This window comes from Cetorhinus maximus, chromosome 1 (assembly GCF_964194155.1).
Source record: "Cetorhinus maximus chromosome 1, sCetMax3.hap1.1, whole genome shotgun sequence".
Lineage (NCBI taxonomy): Eukaryota > Metazoa > Chordata > Chondrichthyes > Lamniformes > Cetorhinidae > Cetorhinus > Cetorhinus maximus.
The window spans coordinates 29,128,034-29,147,848 of record NC_135879.1 but is presented as its reverse complement, the minus strand read 5'-3'; the positions used below and the strand labels follow the sequence as shown (position 1 = coordinate 29,147,848).

The following is a 19,815-nucleotide window of genomic DNA, read 5'->3' as shown; positions in this document are numbered from 1 at the left end:
AGGTGGCTTTGCCTACCCAGTGCCAGGGTTCAGGACATCTGCTCAGGGCTGGAGAGGAACTTGCAGTGGGAGGGTGAGGATCCAGTGGTCATGGCCCATGTAGGCACCAACGACATAGGCAGGATGAGGAAGGAGGCTCTGCATGGCCAGTATGACGAGCTGGGCACCAAATTAAGAAGCAGATCCTCAAAGATAAATTTTGGATTATTACCTGAGCCACGTCCAAATTGGCATAGGACAAATGAGATTAGAGAAATGAATGCATGGCTCAAAGACTGGTGTGGGAGAAGTGGGTTCTGGTTTGTGGGGTGATGGCACCAGCATTGGGGAAACTGAACTATTGGGACGGTCTACACCTGAACTATGCTGATGTCCTCACGAGCTGCATAATTAGAGAACTGGAGAGGGTTTTAAACTGAATAGTAGGGGCAAGGGATCAAATTTGGGAAGCTTCGGTAAACCAAAGAGTAGAGACGAGGCAAGAGAGAAAGGTATTAATATGGGAAATGATAAATGTGATAGGAAGGGACAGAGTGTACAATTTTAAGAGTAAATCAGATAAGGCTAGACGCTACAAAAATTATAAAAGGATAAAACTAAAGGCACTGTATCCAAACATAAGTAACATTTGAAACAAAACAGTTGAATTGTTAGCGCAAATAGAAATAAGTAAGTCTGATCTGATAGCCATTACAGAGACATAGATACAGGATGACATAGATGGGGACCTGAATGTTGAAGGGTACATGATATTTAGGAAGGACGGGAAGTTAGGAAAAGATGGAGGGGTGGCTCTGTTAATTAGTAATGGTATTAGCACATTAGAGCGGGATGACTTAAGTTCGGGAAACCAGGATGTAGAAGCGGTTTGGGTTGAGATGAGGAATGATAAAGGCAAGAAGTCACTTGTGGGAGTGGTGTACAGGCCCCATAATTGTAACTACATAGTAGGACAGAATATTAAAAAAGGGATAATGAGAGCTTGCCAGAAAGGTATGGCAATAATCACGGGGGATTTTAATCTACATAAATTGGAAAAGTCAGATGGGCAAAGATAGCGTAGATGAGTTCATGAAATGTTTTCGGGATAGTTTCTTAGAACAGCATGTTCAGGATCCAAGAGCAGGTTATACTAGACCTGGTATTGAGCAATGAGATAAGAATTAATTGATTAGCTCATAGTGAAGGCAACCCTAGGTAGCAGCGATCATAATATGATTGAATTTTACATTCATTTTGAGGGAGAAATGAGTGCGTCCAAGACTAGTATTTTAAAATTAAATAAGGACGATTATGAGGGCATGAAAGCAGAGCTAGCTAAAGTGAACTGGCCAATGAGGTTAACATATAGGTCAATAGAGGTTCAGTGGCAGACATTTAAAGGGATATTTTCGGAATACACAGAATAGATACATTCCAATGAGAGAGAAAAATTACAAGGGAAGGGCCCACCATCTGTGGTTAACTAAAAAAGTTAAAGGCAGTAACAAACTTAAAGAAAAAGCATATAATTGCACAAAGACGGGTGGCAGGTTGGAAGATTGGAAAGGATATAAAGAACAGTAAAGAATGATGAGATTAATAAGGAGGGAAAAATGAGTGCATGAGAGAAAGCTAGCTGGTAATATAAAGATGGATAGTAAGAGTTTCCATAGATATTTAAATTTTAAAAAGCATGAACAAAATGAGCGTTGGTCCTATAGAAAGTGCATCTGGGGAATTTATAATGCAAAGTAGGGAGATGGCAGATGAATTAAGCAGATGTTTTGCTTCGGCCTTCACTATAGAGGACACAAGTAACATCCCAGAAGTAGCTGTAAATCAGGAAATGGAAGGGAAAGAGGAACTGGAGGAAAATTACAATCACCAGAGAAGTGGTATTAAGCAAATTGTTGGGGCTGCAGGCTGGCAAATCCCCAGGTCCGGATGGACTATACCCTAAGGTCTTGAAAGAAGTGGCTAGTGAGATAGATGATGCATTGGTTTAAATTTTCCAAGAATATCTAGATTCGGGGAAGGTTTCATTAGTTTGGAAAATAGCAAATGTATCTCCTTTATTCAAAAAGGGAGGGAGACAGAAAGCAGGAAACTAAAGGCCAGTTGGCCTAACATCTGTCATAGGGAAAATGTTAGAAGCTATTACTAAAGATGTTATAGCAGGGTACTTAGACAAATTTAAGGCAATCAGGCAGAGTCGATATGGTTTTGTAAAAGGGAAATCATGTTTAACCAATTTAGTGGAGCTCTTTGAAGGAGGCACATGTGCTGGGAATAAAGGGGAACTGGTGGATGTACTGTACTTAGATTTCCAGAAGGCATTTGATAAAGTGTCACATCAAAGGTTATTGCAGAAAATAAAAGCTTATGGTGTGTAGGGGTAACATATTGGCATGGATAGAAGATTGGCTAGCTAACAGGAAGCAGAGTTGGCATAAATGGGTCTTTTTCTGGTTGGCAGGATGTGACGAGTGGTGTGCCACAGGGATCAGTGCTGGGCCTCAACATTTTACAATTTATATAAATTACTTGGATGAAAGGACCAAAGGAATGGTTGCAAAATTCGCTGACAACACAAAGATAGCTAGGAAAGTAAATTGCGAAGAGGATGTAAGGAGGCTGCAACGTGACATAGATAGGTTAAGTTTGAGCAAAAATCTCACAAATGGAGTATAACGTGGGCAAATGTGAAATCGTTCACTTTGGCAGGAGGAATAAAAAGGAAGCTTATTATCTAAATGGTGAGAGATTGCAAAGCTCTGAGATTCGGAGAGATCTGGGTATCCTTGTGCATGAATCACAAAAGGTTAGTATGCAGGTGCAGCAGGTAATTAGGAAAGCTAATAGAATGTTATCATTTATTGTGAGGGGAATTGATTACAAAAGTAGGGAGGTTATGCTTCAGTTGTACAGGGCATTGGTGAGACCACATCTGGAGTATTGTGTATAGTATTGGTCTCCTTATTTAAGGAAAGATGTAAATGCATTTGAAGCAGTTCAGAGAAGGTTTACTAGACTAATATCAGGAATGGGCGGGTTTTCTAATGAGGGAAGGCTAGACAGGTTAAGCTTGTATCCACTGGAATTTAAAGAGTAAGAGGTGACTTAATTGAAACCTTTAAGATCCTGAGGGGTCTTGACAAGGTGGATGTGGAGAGAGTGTTTCCTCTTGTGGGAGACTCTGGAACAAGGGGTCACTGTTTAAAATAAGGGATTGCTCATTTAAGATAGACATGAGGAGAAATTTTTTTCTTTGTGTGTTGGAGTCCTTGGAGCGCTCTTCCTCAAAAGGTGGTGGAAGCAGAGTCTTTGCGTATTTTTAAGGCAGAGCTAGATAGATTCTTGATTAACAAAGGGGTGAAATGTTGTCGGGGATGGGCAGGAATGTAAGGTTGAGGTTACATTCAGATCAGCCACGATCTTATTGAATGGCGGAGCAGGCTCGAGGGGCTGAGTGGCCGATGACTCCTCATTCATGTGTAAATTGATGTTTTGTGATGAAAGTATAATAATTTTCGCTTTTTCTGGTTTATTGTGAAGTAGGTTTATGGGGGTAAGTATAGTTGGGTCTTTGAGTGGTTTATTAACATTTTGTGGTCAAGTAGACTGCAAGCTTTAAATCATCAAAAGAAGCTAGGTGCTTGACATGCTAATGAGTAAACATGGATGCTGGCTCAGCATGTAAGGTATGAAGGGATCTTAGTCTGTTTACAGCTAGCCAGATAAGCAAGGCTAAGGAATGTTTATTTTTCCCAAGGTTACTGACAATATATAGTGGCAACATGAAAGTTTTTACATTATGAGGAAGATACTGTTTCAAAGACATATGGAACAATAGAATTTACATATTAATAAGAGAGAAATATATACAGGAGAATGAAAGGCTATGTGTCAGAAGGCCATGTAATATCTAACAGGAGTGAGTGAAATAGCCTTAATGAAGCCTCCAGCATTTGTGCATAAGTCTGCTATATAACAAAACTGAAGTTGGGGAATAGCCATTTGGAATTCTGCTGTCAAGTGGATTCTTTTTTATATCTAAAATCTAAATCAGGCATGTTTTTGACAGCACCATACATTCTTCCCCCCCAGTGGTATACTGTAAACTTAACACTATTATAGAATGAAAAAGCACTCTTGAAAATATCTAGTGTTTCTGCATGATCCACATCCTGAATCAAAATGTAGTCACTCTGCAGTGCACAGTGTTGGAGCTGTTTTGAGATGAGAAGGATATGGGCTCAAGTTTTGGAACACCCCATATGGTAGATTCAAATGCCTTTATTTTACTGGACATTTGGTAAGCCCCAGACACACCATGTGTACATTTGCAGAGTGATTTTTATTTAAAAAGCGTGCAATAAATTTAAGCCATTAGATAAATACTTTGCTGCAAAAAATCTAAATGAAATTTAAAATATGGGTTCACCGGCAGATTAATTCCACCACTTTTTTGAGTCATGAATGTTTGCCCACTTTGAACATAAAAAGGAAAAAACCTTATTGTAAGTTCCTTATTTCGATTTTCAAATCACCAAAATTAGTTATGTAAGATTGGAAAAATTTATCCTGATTTGCAGGTTAAAAATGAGTGGTCGTCTTATATCTAAGTAGTATAATCCCTCTGATTTGCTTCCTGGTTTCCCTCCTAGTGGAACAACTTTTCCAAAAACTCAAAAATGATCCAAAAAGGTAGAATGATAGGAGGTTTAGGCCCAGCAGCAACACCATACCGGTATATTCCTGTCAGCTGTTGCTGTCAGTCCTGGGCCTTCCAATATTGAGATATTCAAGAGACATCGTTTCCTCTTTGCACCCAACTAGGCTTCTGCTGAGATTCAGAATCAGATGCAGGTTAACAATAAACATAGATATAGGGGTTTCAAAATCAGTAGCAGTTTGAAATCTAGAGGGAAATTGTTGTAGCAACCTGAGGAGCAAATCAAAAACTGAGCTCTGAAGGTCACAGAGCTAAAGTATTCTATCTCCACAGATGTTGCCAGACCTGCTGAGTTTTTTTCCAGCATTTTCTGTTTTAAGTTCAGATTTCCAGCACCCACAGTGTTTTGCTTTTGTGTTTTATAGCTGACAGGAATGTACTGATTGAAATGAGGAGGAGACGACATAAGGTATTTGTTAGTACCTATTGACGTGAAGATGAGATTTGCGGTGGATTGAAACATGAAGATGAAAATTGTGATGGATTAAAACTTCACAATGCTGACCCTTGTTTTGAGGGACATGGATTTTGTTATGGCATGGCCGATGGTAAATGCTGAGCTGCTCAAATCCCAAAGGGAAACTTGAAACAACTGCCATAACTGTTCTGCAATTTGTGTAAATTTCGAGATGCGTGCCTTGAATTCAGTAGTAATGAGGCAACCGAGTCTTATAGGTTTCTTACAAAACTAGAATAAACCTTTATTAATAGAAGAGATGACTTGAAGCACATACATCTACGAATTGCTACTATGATAACTTCTAACTCCCCTAATTAATCTAACTCCCAGTTACATTTTCATTAAGGCAATAATAAGGCACACAGATTTTAGAAGTCCCAGGCGAAGAGACACGATATCCTGAACAATCCAATTCAGTGACTTTTCTTAACTTCCAGTTCTTTGTAGACAGCAGCTTGAGGCTTAGATGCTGGAGGTTTTCACACTTGTTAGATCTTAGAATTCCTTCCCTTGTACACAGCCTTCTCTCCTTTATCCATATTCTCCCCTTTGAATGCAAATTCCTATTGTTTCACTATATTTGTAACATGGGCCACGATTTTGCGGCCCTGTCATGGTAGGATCCGCCGTGGGGGATTCGGCAGCCCAGCTAAACGTCCATTAACTTTCAGCGGGACTGGACAATCCCAGCGGTGGGCAGGGGCAGAAAATTCCGCCCATGGTGTATACATTTTTTTCACCTCTAAATGGTTTTACCTGGAATGGCCTTTTTTTTGCCTCCAATGTTTGGTGTCCTGTGGTGAAAGTTTCCCAACTTACCCGGCACCTCTGGTTTAAGATGGGGAAAATTCTAAAAACAGTTGGGCTTTTTTCTCTTACTTCTCTTTTCCCCATTTTCCCTTTCCCATTCCAGAGAAATCATTGAGTGGTCAGACTTGCTAAGTAAACGTAATGGGACCATTAGTCAAAGAACTGTAACAAAATACGTTTTATAGTTGAGTCACTGTACATGAAGGATTCATGATTAGATACACGGCATCTCTTCAAGTAATGCAGGATAGCATATGTTCTCAAACAGGAACTTCCCTTCAGTCAATATATGGCACATCCTTGAGATCTTTAACAAGGTCTGAGTTAGTTGGGTATAGTTAGTCTATATTACATCATTCCTAAGAGTGCACAGAACCCTATTTTCAACTGCATTTAGCACCAGGATAGCTGGAATAATATGAAGTGTACTGCTTGTCATGCTCTTGAAATATGTTTAAGTTCCTAATCTCTGAATCTATAATCGATAAAAATATTTTTTCCTTGTTTGTACTGTTGCTGCCTGTGGCTTTTCTGGGTAGGATTTCTGTCGTCAGATTTAAGAGTGACTGTGTTGCCAGTCCTTGTCTGGTTGGAACTAGATTAACAGCACATGTTTCATTTAGGGCTTTTAAAAAGGTGACATTGACAAAATAATATTGTTTATAAGATCTGTAAAGCAAAAATAAACTTTGACATTGTCACCAAGATATCTGCTGCAAGTATTTCAGTAGTTTGAACACGGTTTTGAGAATGCATTTTTATTGCTAATGAAGTATGATAACCTCTTGAATAGGTATAGGTGAAAAACATTGCAATAAAGTCTTACAGTTACCCAAGCTTAGGATAAAATAGCAAAAGATTTATTATATAGCTGTGAGGAAGGATGATATACTAAATGAAACATCAAATGAGGCCATTTGGGTTGAGCTCAGGAATAAAAAGGGGTAGCTACACTACTAGGAATGTACTATAGACCCCTAAATAGTGACAGCGAGATAAAGGAGCAAATATGTAGGCAAATTTCTGAGTGCAAAAACAATAAGGCAACAATAGTTGGGGACTTCAACTACCCTAATATCAACTGGGATACAAACAGTGTAATAAGCACAGAGGACACAAAATTCTTGAACTGCATTCAAGAGAACTTTTTTTAGCCAGCATGTAACAAGCCCAGTGAGAGGGAGAGGGAGGTTTACTATTGGGAAATGAAGCTGGGCAAGAAGATGAAGTAGCATTGGGTGACCATTTTGGAAATAGATAGTGACCATAATACAGTTAGAATCAATATAATTATGGAAAAGGATAAAGATAGGACAGGAATAAAGACAAGTTTTATGAAGCTGAGAGGTGATCTGGTGAAATGGGATGGTTATAGCTACTTGAAGGAAAATCAGTGGGAGGCATTCAAAAATGAGATTCTTTGGGCACAGTGTATACATGCCCCCACAAAGAAAAAGGGCGGTACTGCCAAATGTAGAGCCCCTGGTTGTCTAGAAGTATACAAGGTAAGATAAAGCAGAAAAAGAAAGCTCATGACAGTCACAAAAAGCTTAATACTGTAGAAAGCCTAGAGGATAGAAAATACAAGGGTGAAGTAACAGAGGTAATTAAGAAAGCAAAGAGACGATATGAAAAAATATTGGCAAGTAAAATCAAAGAAAACCCAAGATGCTTTACCAGTACATTAGCAGCAAGAGAATAACTAAGGAAAGGGTAGGACCGATCAGAGATGTATATGGCAACTTGTGTCCTGATGCTGAAGATGTGGGCAAGGTTCTTAATGTGTACTTTGTCTCTGTCTTCACCAAGGAGAGGGATGAAGCAAGCATTCTAGTTAAAGAGGAAGAGTGTGAAATGTTAGATACAGTAAGCATAGTGAGAGAGGATTTACTGAAGGGACTGACATCTTTGAAGGTGGGTAAGTCACCAGGGCTGGATGGATTGTATCCCAGGCTGTTAAAGGAAACCACGGAGGAAATATCGCATGCTCTGAGGATCATTTTCCAGCCCTTGATAGATACGTACGAGGTATTGAAGGATTGGTTGTACCATTATTAAAAAGGTTGTGAGGGATAGACCAAATAATTATAGGCTGGTCAGTCTGACTTCTGTCGTGGGCAAACTACTAGAATCAATCCTGAGAGACAGGAGAAACTGCCACTTAGAAAGGAATGGATTAATCGGGGATAGTCAGCATGGTTTTGTTGTGGGAAGGTCGTGTCTTACTAATTTAATCAAATTTTTTTGAGGTAGTCAGAAGGAGGATTGATGAGGATAGTACAGTGGATGTTATCGACAAGGATTTTAGTAAGGTATTTGACAAGGTCCGTATGGCAGACTGGTCAAAAAAGTAAAAGCCCATGGGATACAGGGGAATCAAGTTGGATTCAAAATTGGTTCAGTGACAGGAAACAAAGGGTAATGGTTGATGGATGTTTTTGCGAATGCAAAACGGTTTCCAGTGACATTCCACAGGGCTCAGTGTTGGATCTCTTGCTGTTTGTATATATTAATGATCTGGACTTAAATGTGGGTGGCACGATTGGGAAATTTACAGATGACACAAAAATTGGCCCTGTAGTTGATAGTGAAAAGGATAGCTGTTGTCTCCAGGATGATAGCAATGGTTTGGTTGGTTGGGCAGAAAAGTGGCAGATGGAATTCAATCCAGAGAAGTGTGAGGTAATGCATTTGGGGAGGGCAAATAAAGCTAGGGAATATACAATAAATGGGAGGATATTGGGAGGGGTAGAGGAAGTGAGAGAACTTGATGTGCATGTCCACAGATCCCTGAAGGCAGCAGGACAGGTGGATAAGGTGGTGAAGAAAGCATATGGAATGCTTCATTAGACGAGGTATAGAATACTAAAGCAGGATGTAATGATGGAACTGTATAAAACGCTGGTTAGGCCACCGCTGGAATTTTGTGTAGAGTTCTGGTCGCCACATTACAGGAAGGACATAATTGCTCTGGAGAGAGTATAGAGGAGATTTACAAGAGTGTTGCCAGGGCTTGAAAATTGCAGCTATGAGGAAAGATTGGATAGGCAGGGGTTGTTTTCCTTGGAACTGAGGAGGCTGAGGGGTGACCTGATTGAGGTGTACAAGATTATGAAGGGCCTAGACAGAATAGACAGGAATGCCATGCCCTGTTTCCCCTAGCAGTGAGGTTAATTACCAGGGGGCACAGATTTAAGGTGATTGCTAGAAGGATTAAAGGGAACATGAGGAAAAACTTCTTCACCCTGAGGGTGGTGGTGTTTGGAATTTGCTGCCTGGTTTGGTGGTGGAGGCAGAAACCCTCAACTCATTTAAAAGGCACCTGGACCTGCACCTGAAGTGCTGTAACCTGCAAGGCTACGGACCAGGTGCTGGAAAGTGGGACTAAAATGGGCAGCTAGTTTTCTTTTTCTTTTTCAGCCGGCACAGACATGATGGGCTGAATGGCCTATTCCTGTTCTGTAACTATTCTATGATTTTATACAGTCAAATAGTTCTTACAATATTTGTAGTGATGGATAACAAACCATATTCCCGAGGGCTGAAAGGTGAATGAAGATGTATATATGAAATAATAATTGAACAGCTGCCATATTTCATAAGATATGTTTTGAAAGCAAATGCAGTATAAGGTACTTGATTGTGAAGTGCAGAATTTTTTTCCCTCATGGAGGGATGGCAGGTTTGATGAATAGTTTGCTGATCTCGGGCATACGTTCCTGATTTCTTAAAAAGTGGCACGTTAAACAATGTTTTAACTGAAGTAAGACCAAACTCAGTACTAAGTATGCAGTGATACAGTGATAATTTTTGTTATGTTAAATTCAATGAAAGAATTTCAACTTCTCTTAAACAGCACATTGAATGTGTGCAGTGATGCTACTTAATATCCACAACACAGAAATCATGGCTGTTATGATTCATTTGTTTTTGCAATTTGTGCAATAAGTTCTTTGCTACTGCTGTGCAAATCTCACCTGGGACAGTACAGTTTTGTTGATTTGCACATATTGTTAAATTTAAGATGACATGCTGTTGATATTCATTGCATCACCAATTCAGGTAATAAACAAGCAAATTGGTCTTTGATGCAAATTTATTTATCTTTGCCTTCCTTCCATGCTGAATTTTTACTAGGCCAGGTAAGCTCTCCACCACTTTTCCCGCATGATGACAAAACACACTTAACTGCACATAGTGTGGGCAGCCTGAGAAGTTGTAAAATTAATGACTGAAAATGAATATATTTAATAGTTTCGCTAAATGCTAGAAACAGTCACAGATTTTATATTAGTACCTGCATTTTGAAGTATTTTTCATCATGTATGTTTTATCCAATATGTCTATCTTATCCTCCATGTTGAAATATTAGTGCAAACAGTTTTATGGCAATGGTTTTGATTAGCTGATGAACTGTAATGATTTTGAACTACATCTAGCTGGTTAAATTTTATATTTAATATATCACTATTTGTATTTTTGAACTTGAAACCTGTGCTCTCTGCCTATTTAACTGTGCAAGGGATACTGAAAGTTGCTTTTCATTCACACGAAGGAAACTGTATTTCATTCAGAAGCTTGAATACCATTACCAGGCCCTGTCAATCAATGGAACAAACTACTTTAATCAAAAGAAACCATCTGTTGTTTAATTAAAATTGTAGTATGCCATTCAAAAATCTGTGAAAGTGAGTTGAAGTCATTCCAAGAAGATGACTTGGTGTTTTTACTGAATAGTTAATATTAATAGGCATATGATCTGAAACAGATCCAGTGAAGCTATCGTGAGTTAACCATCTAACAGATGACTATTTTTCATGATTAAATTATTTTTTTACCTGCATTGCCTATACCTTGTCGGACTGAGAAAACGAGGAGACGTATGGCATTAAGTTGCACACTAACTAAACAGTCTATGTTGTCTATCTCTTACGCAACTTGGGTGAATGGCCCAGAATTTTATGCAAAAGCAACAGCAAGTCCATGGTGAATGCTGTTCTTAATGCGCAGTATGCTCCACAGTTTCTGGCGAGAAAGCGTTATGTTGTGAGCTATGAATCTCTCCAAATTGCTGAACTATTTGTACCACTCTGCTGTTAGAGCCTCAAAAACTGGAGCTTATCATTAATCTCCCCTTGAGGACCAAACGATTGCTGCATATCTGCTGCACAAACAAATTAAACTCGCAGCAGAAAGTTAGGGCTGCTATTTTAAGGTATATGGACCTTGTCAGTGGGATAATGTATGCTTCCACTGACCTTTTCGGTTCAAAATTGATTAGCAATTAATAATTGTCCTGCACATGCTACAAAAATCGCACAGATGCATGGGGAAATTATAAACGGAGATAAATCCATCGTGAAGAAAAGTGCATTAGGGAATGCGACTAAATGATAGAACTGAAAGAAAATAACTAGAACAATAACTGCCTTTAGTTCCTGAATTTCATGAATTAATTCAAAATGAATTAAAAATAATCTGATCCCTGGGCAAGAGGCTCTCCTATTCATGTCATTTTCCACAGTCATGAAATTGAGATTTTTTATAAACTTTGTTGAAATGATCAAATATCAATGCTAATCAATTCAGAGCTTTGTTCACCATTCAAATCCTTAAATTTCATTGGCTAAAGAGATAGACTATTGGCCCCGTCACTCACCAAGATTGTGGATCTCCCATTGGAAGTGTTATCAATTCACGCTTCCAGCAATTCGTGGCACAAAGTTGACTGTGGCTGAAGGGTGAATAAAGCATTCATGTCATGATGTTTAACCCTGATATGCCACCAACCAGCAAATTCTGGGCCACTACGTGAAAGAGTCTGAGGAGTTTTACCTACAGCATTTCAGAACCAGCATACATTCAACACTGTTGTGAAATATGGATTACATGCAGGTACACCAAGTAATTGGGAAAGCTAATTAAATGTTATCATTTATTGCAAGGGGGATCGAATGTAAAAGTAGGGAGGTTATGCTTCAGTTGTATAGGGCTCCGGTAAAACCATATCTGGAATACTGTGTACAATATTGGTCTCCTTATTTGAGGAAAGATGTAGATGCATTGGAAGCAGTTCAGAGAAGGCTTACTAGGCTAATACCAGGAATGGGGGGGTTGACTTATGAGGAAAGGTTGGACAGGTTAGACTTGTATCCACTGGAGCTTAGTAAAGTAAGAGGTGACTTGGTTGAAACCTTTAAGATCCTGAGAAGTCTTGATGGGTGGATGTGGAGAGGGTGTTTGCTCTTGTGGGAGAATCTAGAACTAGGGGTCACAGTTTAAAAATAAGGGGTCGCTCATTTAAGACAGAGATGAAGAGAAAATTTTTCTCTTGAGGGTTGTGAGTCTTTGGAATTTTCTTCCTCAAAAGGCAGTGCAAGCAGGGGTCTTTGAATATTTTTAAGGCAGAGCTAGATGCATTCTTGATTAACAAGTGGGTGAAAGGTTATCGGGAGTAGGCGGGAGGTTACAATCAGATCAGCCATGATCTTATTGAATGGCGAAGTAAGCTTGAAGGGCTGAGTTGCCTACTCCTGTTCCTAGTTCATGTGTTCGTATCATTGAGGCAACATTATTGAAAGCACAGTTCTGCTTAGTGACAGCTCTTCTTAACAAGTATGAGCCATGGCTCAGTTGTTAGTACTTTCGCCTCAAGGTTTTGAGTACAAGTTTCCCTCCAGTACTTGAGCACAAAAATTAAGGCAGGCACTCCAGTGTGATACTGATGGAGTGCTACAATGTTGGAGATGTCGTTTTTCTGATGAATCCTTAAACTGAGGCCCCATCTGCCTCGCATGGCACTATTTCAAAGAAGAGCAGGGGAATTATCCCAGTGTCCTGGCCAATATTTATCCCTCGTCAACATCACGAAAATAGATGATCTGGTCATCATCACATTGCTTTTTGTGGGAGTTTGCTGTGCACAAATTAGCTGGCATGTTTCCTACATTAGGACAATGACTACACTTCAAAAGTACTTCATTGGTTGTCGAGTGATAATTGCTTTGGAAAATCTAATGGTTATGAAAAGTACTATATTAATGCAAGCCTTTCTTTATCTTCCAAGTATTGTAAATATGTACTTGCCAAATAGGTTTTGTGCGGTGAGCTCAAATTTGGCGTATTTTGGGAGTGAGTTATCATATATCTGAGTATAGCCTGAATCATTTGGTGTACATAACTGGGAGATGCTTGCAGCAGGTTGACCAAGTTGATGTCCAACATTATAGCAGTGGACCATTTTGAATGCTATACCATCAACAGCAACAAGAAAAGTGGTTACCTTGGAAACTGCATAAGAAGCAGAAATTAAAAGAACAAAATAGGATTGTGCTGATGTAGACACACTGCAAGGATTTATTTGTTTCATGCATTGGACTGCACGAATATAACCGGGTCTGTAGAAAATCAATAGTTCTGAACCAGTTGTTCTGATTTGAAGGGCAACATACCATGTCACGGCTCTGAGTTTATTTTCTATTATATGATTTAATCTAGTCTCACATTTTACACTGATAAGAAAGGCTATGTGCATAACATAACTCTGCCTTCTATTTGCAATTACTTCAATTTTATAATACAAAAAAATGCTGCTGTTGATTGCACTGATCTATACAATTAATTCGGCAGTATTTCTATATTTGACAAAATATTACAAAATTGTGTATTTGAGTTAGGTATTGATGAGTTCAAAACTTGTTTGGAATTTTGATACTGTAATGAGAACTACTGTAGTGCAGGCCTGTATAACCTTCAATTAAAAGTGGGTGTTTAAAAATCAATTTCAATAAAAGTAAATTGCTGCAGAAATGTTTTCTGGTTTGTCCATTATCGTGTTTTCATGGAGTAAATACATCTCTGTTGTTTACGTCGAGCACAACTCCTCCAACTGTTTTGGATGTTTTATTTTCGTTGATCAACATGGTGAAAAATTTGTATTTTGTGGCAGTGTCTCAGCTACTTTCATGTGTTCAGTACCTATATATCTTCCATACATAACTATGGATCTTCATTAGTTAGTTTAAATGAGGCATATTTAAACTTTTTGAAGCACAATGGCCACTGACATTCTCAACACAAAATAGCTTTTAAACATGATAATTTAGGAACCGTGATTATCACTTTTAGAACCAAATTGCAAGCTTCATAAACCCTGCTTCAAAACATGAGGATACTGACCAATTTAACAAGTAGATTGCTAGGTGTTCCCACATGTTAATATCATACAGACATTGCGGTGAATCTTGAAAATCAAAATAATAATACACTGTCATAATCTAGACTTCAAAATGACTGTTCATTGTGTGACCTAGAAAGAAAAATCAATTCTGTAAATTGCATCCACAGTTCAGTTTTAGTAATTCATTCTCATTTTCTGTTTTGCAGGTACAGGAGACATTGTAGCCATTATGATTCCTGAACCGAAAGGTCATGAGATTATGAACCTACTTGAAAGGAATATCACCATAATGATGTACATAACAATTGGAACACGGAACTTACAAAAATATGTCAGCCGTACCTCAGTTGTATTTGTTTCGATCTCCTTCATTGTGTTAATGATCATTTCGCTGGCCTGGTTAGTTTTCTACTATATCCAGAGGTTCAGATATGCAAATGCTCGTGACCGAAATCAGGTAAGACCATTTTTAATCCTTAGGTTCTCTCAGAATTGTTGACTATTTGTTTTATTTTTATAACGTTACATATTCAAAATTGATGTTTAAACATTTTCTGTCATTTACCACTGGGGTGACAATAGTAGTAACAGCTTGTATTTGTATTTGCCTTTAACAGAGATTTTGTGATCTAGAATGCACTGCCTGAAAGGGTGGTGGAAGCAGATTCAATCGTAACCATCAAAAGGGAATTGGATATCCATTTGAAAAGACAAAAAATGCAGTGCTGAAGGGAAAGAGCAAGGGCACGGGACTAATTGGATAGCTTATCAAAGGAATCAGTGTATATGGTCTTCCAGGTTATAAGCTAAACTGGAGATATTAAGCGGGTTGGCCAAAGAGGTGGGTTTTAAGAAAGGAACTAAGAGGGGAAGGAGCTAGTTTGATGTTTAAGGAAAAAGTTACAGAGCATAGGGCTTAGAAGGTTGAAGTCAGTGCTGTCAGTGTTGAGGTAAAGCCGGGGATGGGGGATATAATTTACAGATTTGAATGCAGAAACATTGAAGAGACTTTAAAATGGACTATGGATTTTTTTAATGTAGAATACATAACAGGGGATCCCCAGAAGCACCCTGTAGATTAGGATTTCAAAGTAATTGACCTTTTTAAAACAAAAACTTTGGGACAGCACCCACGGGTAAGTTACCTACTATGCAGGCTTTAATGACTAATTGTAACCAGATATTTGCATATTTACCATGATTGGTGTGTAGCATTACTGGGGAACTTCATCACCATGGGAAATGTTAGTTATAAATATACACTTTGTCCATTATACAAATAGATGTGCAGATCATTCACTCTATGAATGAAGAAAATCACCAAACTTGCAGACCATAAACAATAAAGTAATATTACTGCCCTGGAGATTTTTTAGTAAGACCCCCTTCTCTGTTTTGTTGTTTGATGTTAAGTTTCTTGCTGTCTTCTTTCTTCTGGATGTCATAGTAGCTTCATTATTACACATGGTTACTTTATTCTAATTTAAAATGCATTGAAAACTCAACCTATCTCTCAGAACATTTGTTGTAAAAGGAGCCATGTTTATTTGCATTACCTATAATGCTGGTCAGTGGTGTGATGATGTTACAATGTTTAATATTATGGAAATGTTGGATTACAGAACATGTGTTACTACTGTATGTTGGCTTTGTCAGCTGCATTACCACACCATAGCCATTGGACTGTATAGCAATGTATTGCTGTATGGATGATGATTTAAATTTGAGAATGTTATAGTAATATAGGGAATAATAAAATGGAAAATATGGTCAAAACAAACCTCCCTCCCAACTCCCCCATGCAGGGGTTGGTCTGTCTTGTATGAGCTCCATGGTGCACTTATGAAGACCATGCCCTCCTGACTAGGTTCATTCAAAATTAGGTGTGCCTGAAATAGCCCTCCTCTGAGTTTCTTCATGTGTGGGAAATCCTAGAACTTGCACTGCATGGTCAATAATTGCTGCGGCTGTTTGCAGTGGACCAGTAAGTTTGGCGTTGTGCTATCCCAATCACTTCCTACCTGATTTGCTAGCCTGTAACCCCCTTGTTATGTCTGTCATTCTCTATTAAAAGATCAAACAGCATGAATGAATAAGCTTCCATTTCTGTGAACCCTGTGTGGCTGAAATATTCCAGGCATACTCTGGCTGTGGATACTTCTGTGTTCATCCACAGCTCCTAGATGAAGGCAACTTTGTCTTATGTAATGGTAGGTGGTTATGTACTGTTTTCGATGAGTAGCCAGTGTGTCACATTTATGTGTGTCCCATTCATCCTGACCCAGTGAAGGTTACAAGTCAACCTGTCTCTATTAGCGTTCACCATCGAACTGGCTATTGAAGTGACCACCTGATTTGCATAATTTGAAAGAGACCAGCAGTGATTCTTTTTGTGGTCTACTTCATTACATTTAAAACCCATGATCTGATGGTTTTCAGATCTTTTACTTTGAAGGAATGACACCTCCACTGGTCTCGCCCAAGTGGGCTGAGTAGCTGGCTCTCTTGAGCAATTTGTTTACCGGACAGCATAAGGCACCAGGTGTCTTAACTGTTTGATGGCTCACTTGCACTCAAGAGGCTATGAAATGATCAAAATGAATGCCAATTTTGAGCCTATTTCCAGGAATCGGTCCATTAACTTTAAATGGCAGAGTGTTTGAAACCTATTATGCTTTTGCTTCCCAAGTACATTTGTCATGTGTCTTTGAGGTGGGTACCTATTTTCCAAATTCTTTCTTAGTCTCTGTTTCAGATTTTGGATGGTAAACTGTGAGGATCGTACATTTTGCCATATCATAGTATTTACTACCTACAGTGTATTGACATGAGAAAACAGTATACTTTTCAATGTAAAACTAGCAATATCATCTCCTGTTTTAAAACTCGGAGCAAAAATTGATTTAATTAAATGACGGTACCCAAATTCAGGAGATTCAAATGACATCATTAGACCTGGATATTTTTGAGATGCCTGCACTGGCCACTTTCCCCATGACCAGAATTGGCACAGTTAAAATGGTGCTGCTAAGAGGACAACAGGTAACGCCTTAATCCCCATTTGAACTCCCACGCTCCATCTACACTATTTACGTTGGATAGGAAGGGCTAAATTTGGGGCTTCTGTCTTTTATCCGAGTTGACTCGTACTACCCTGTATCTAATTGTATGTTAACAAAACTTGAGGATGTGACAGTAAGCATTACCTGCAAATTTGATCATTGAGGTTTTACCATTTTGCATTAATTTTTGTTAATGCATTCAGAAATTCAGGCTGCAGTAATAATTTTTTTAATCAATTTTTAATGTCAGCAATTTAGCAAGAACTGTATTCAAGCATAAAATATCTTGGGATTGCAGTTTCTCAATGTAATCAAGGCTCTGCTATAATCTCCAGAAAGTTGGTTCATTTTCCAAGATTAATTTTTTAAAGGGTTAAAATGATAAATTTTTGTATCCATGAAAATTGTTGAACCCTATGTCTAAACCAATCTAATAACTATAATTAGACTTCGACAGCTGGATGAAGTAGAGTCAATTTTCTTTTCCTTTGACTGATACTGTGCTTTGAAGGTTGATGTATTTTTTAAAATGTCCCAAAACATTAAAAATAGTTCTGAGTCTTAACAATTGTAAATATGAAATGTGCAGGCTCTGCCAATTTGCCAAGCCAATAGCCTTTATTGGACTAATCATGAAGGAGAGCTACAAATAATGTGCTCAGTTAACAGGTACTGTTACCTCCAAATTAATTTAATCAAGAACTTTACATAATTTTCAAATGTCCCCTGGCAGGGTTACTGTTCAACAAAGAATTTGAAAAGTCTTTTAAACTGCAAGTTGCCAAACTGTTTGAAAGAGGTGATCAAAAAAAACCCCAAGAGCTGTACTTTAGCATTTTGTTCTCATGTAGCATACTTAGACTAATGACAAACTACTGACAGATTACATCAGGCTATTGAGTTCAGCTGGAATAGGTTATATGCTTTCATCTGGTAGCTCAAGGCGTCAGATGGTACAGAGGTGCAGTGTTTAAGTTGGGCAAGCGATGTGAGTTTTCAGAATCACTGCCAATTTGTGTACTATAATGATAATTATATGTGGAGGGGGGAGGTTGAACAAATAATACCATTGTTAGCTTACTTAATGTTCAAGCTCTATATGTTGAGGTTACCCATTGACAAGGCATTGACTTGTGTTTTCCAAGAAAAATGGCCAGACTTGTGAAATAAGATCTCAAACACAATGGTTAAAAACTTTTTTTTATACTTTCATGAAAAGTGGGCATCCCTGGCATGGCCAGTGTTTTTTGTCCTTCCCTAAATGCCCTTGAGGAGCTGCTGCCTTGAACCGCTGCAGCCCATGTGGTGTAGACACACTCACAATGCTGTTAGGAGAGGAGTTCCTAACCTAATTTCGACCCAGCGACATTGAAGGAACAGTGATATAGCTCCAAGTCAGGATACTCTTTCGAGTTATCAACAGTCACAGATTGCAACTCTTTTCGAGTACAATCACAGTTCTTGGTTTCCAGGAGTGGGACATGAACCCACAACCCTCTGATTCAAAGGCGAGGGTGCTATGAACTGAGCCACAGCTAACACCTCCTCCAAGTCAGGATGGTGTGTGGTTGGAGGGGAACTCGAAATTGGTGTTCCCATGCATCTGCTGCCCTTGTCCTTGTGGTGGTAAAGGTCGTAGATTTGGAAGGTGCTGTAGAAGGAGCATTGGTGATTTGCTGCAGAGCATCTTGTATATGGTATACACTGCTGCCATTGTGTTGATGTTGGAGGACGAGAAAGTTTAAATTGGTGGATGGGATGCCAGTCAAGTGGACTGCCTTGTCTTGGATGGTGTTGAGTTTCTTGAGTGTTGTTGGAGCTTCACTCAGCCAGGCAAGTGGAGTGTATTCCATCACATTCCTGACTTGTGCCTTGTAGGTGGTGGACAGACTTTGGAGAATCAGGAGATGAGTTTCTCACCTCAGAATTCCAGGTCTCTGACCTGCTCTTATAACTACAGTATTTAAATGGCTGGTTCAGTTCAGTTTCTAGTTAATGATAATCCCCAGGATGTTAGTGCGGGATTCAACGATAGCAATGGCATTGAATGTCGACGGGAGATGGTTAGATTCTCTCTGGTTGGAGATGGTAATTGTCTGGCATTGTGTGACGCAGATGTTACTTGCCACTTAGCCCAAGCCTGAATATTGTCTAGGTCTTGCTGCATATGGTGCAGACTGCTTCAATATTGTAGAGTTGCAAATGATACTGAATACTGTGCGAACATCAGTGAGCATCCCCACTTCTGACCTTATGATGGAGGGAAGGTTATTGATGAAACAGCTGAAGATCGTTGTACCTAGGACACTACCCTGAGGAACTCTTGCAGCGATGTCCTGGGAGATGATTGACCTCCAACATCCACAACCATCTTTCTTTGTGCTAGGCATGACTCTAACCAGCGGAGAGATGTCCTCATGATTCTCATTGACTTCAGCTTTACCAAGGCTGTTTGATGCCATACTCAGTCAAATGCTGCTTTGATGTCAAGGACAGTCACTCACCTGTCCTTTTGAGTTCAGCCCTTTTGTCCATTTTGGGTCATCTGACCTAATTTGTTTTATGGAGCTCGGTGCCGTGCTTTGTT

At 39.1% G+C, this 19,815-nt stretch overlaps 1 protein-coding gene across 3 annotated transcripts in view; it reads left to right on the top strand.

The window, feature by feature from the left end:
• Positions 1-19,815, top strand: part of rnf150a (ring finger protein 150a) — a 130,173-nt gene that overhangs the window by 43,204 nt on the left and 67,154 nt on the right. For all 3 annotated transcript variants that reach the window (XM_078539134.1, XM_078539143.1, XM_078539124.1), the window contains exon 2: positions 14,373-14,623. In XM_078539134.1, coding sequence (XP_078395260.1) covers positions 14,373-14,623 — 251 coding nt within the window. The remainder of the gene's footprint in view (positions 1-14,372; positions 14,624-19,815) is intronic.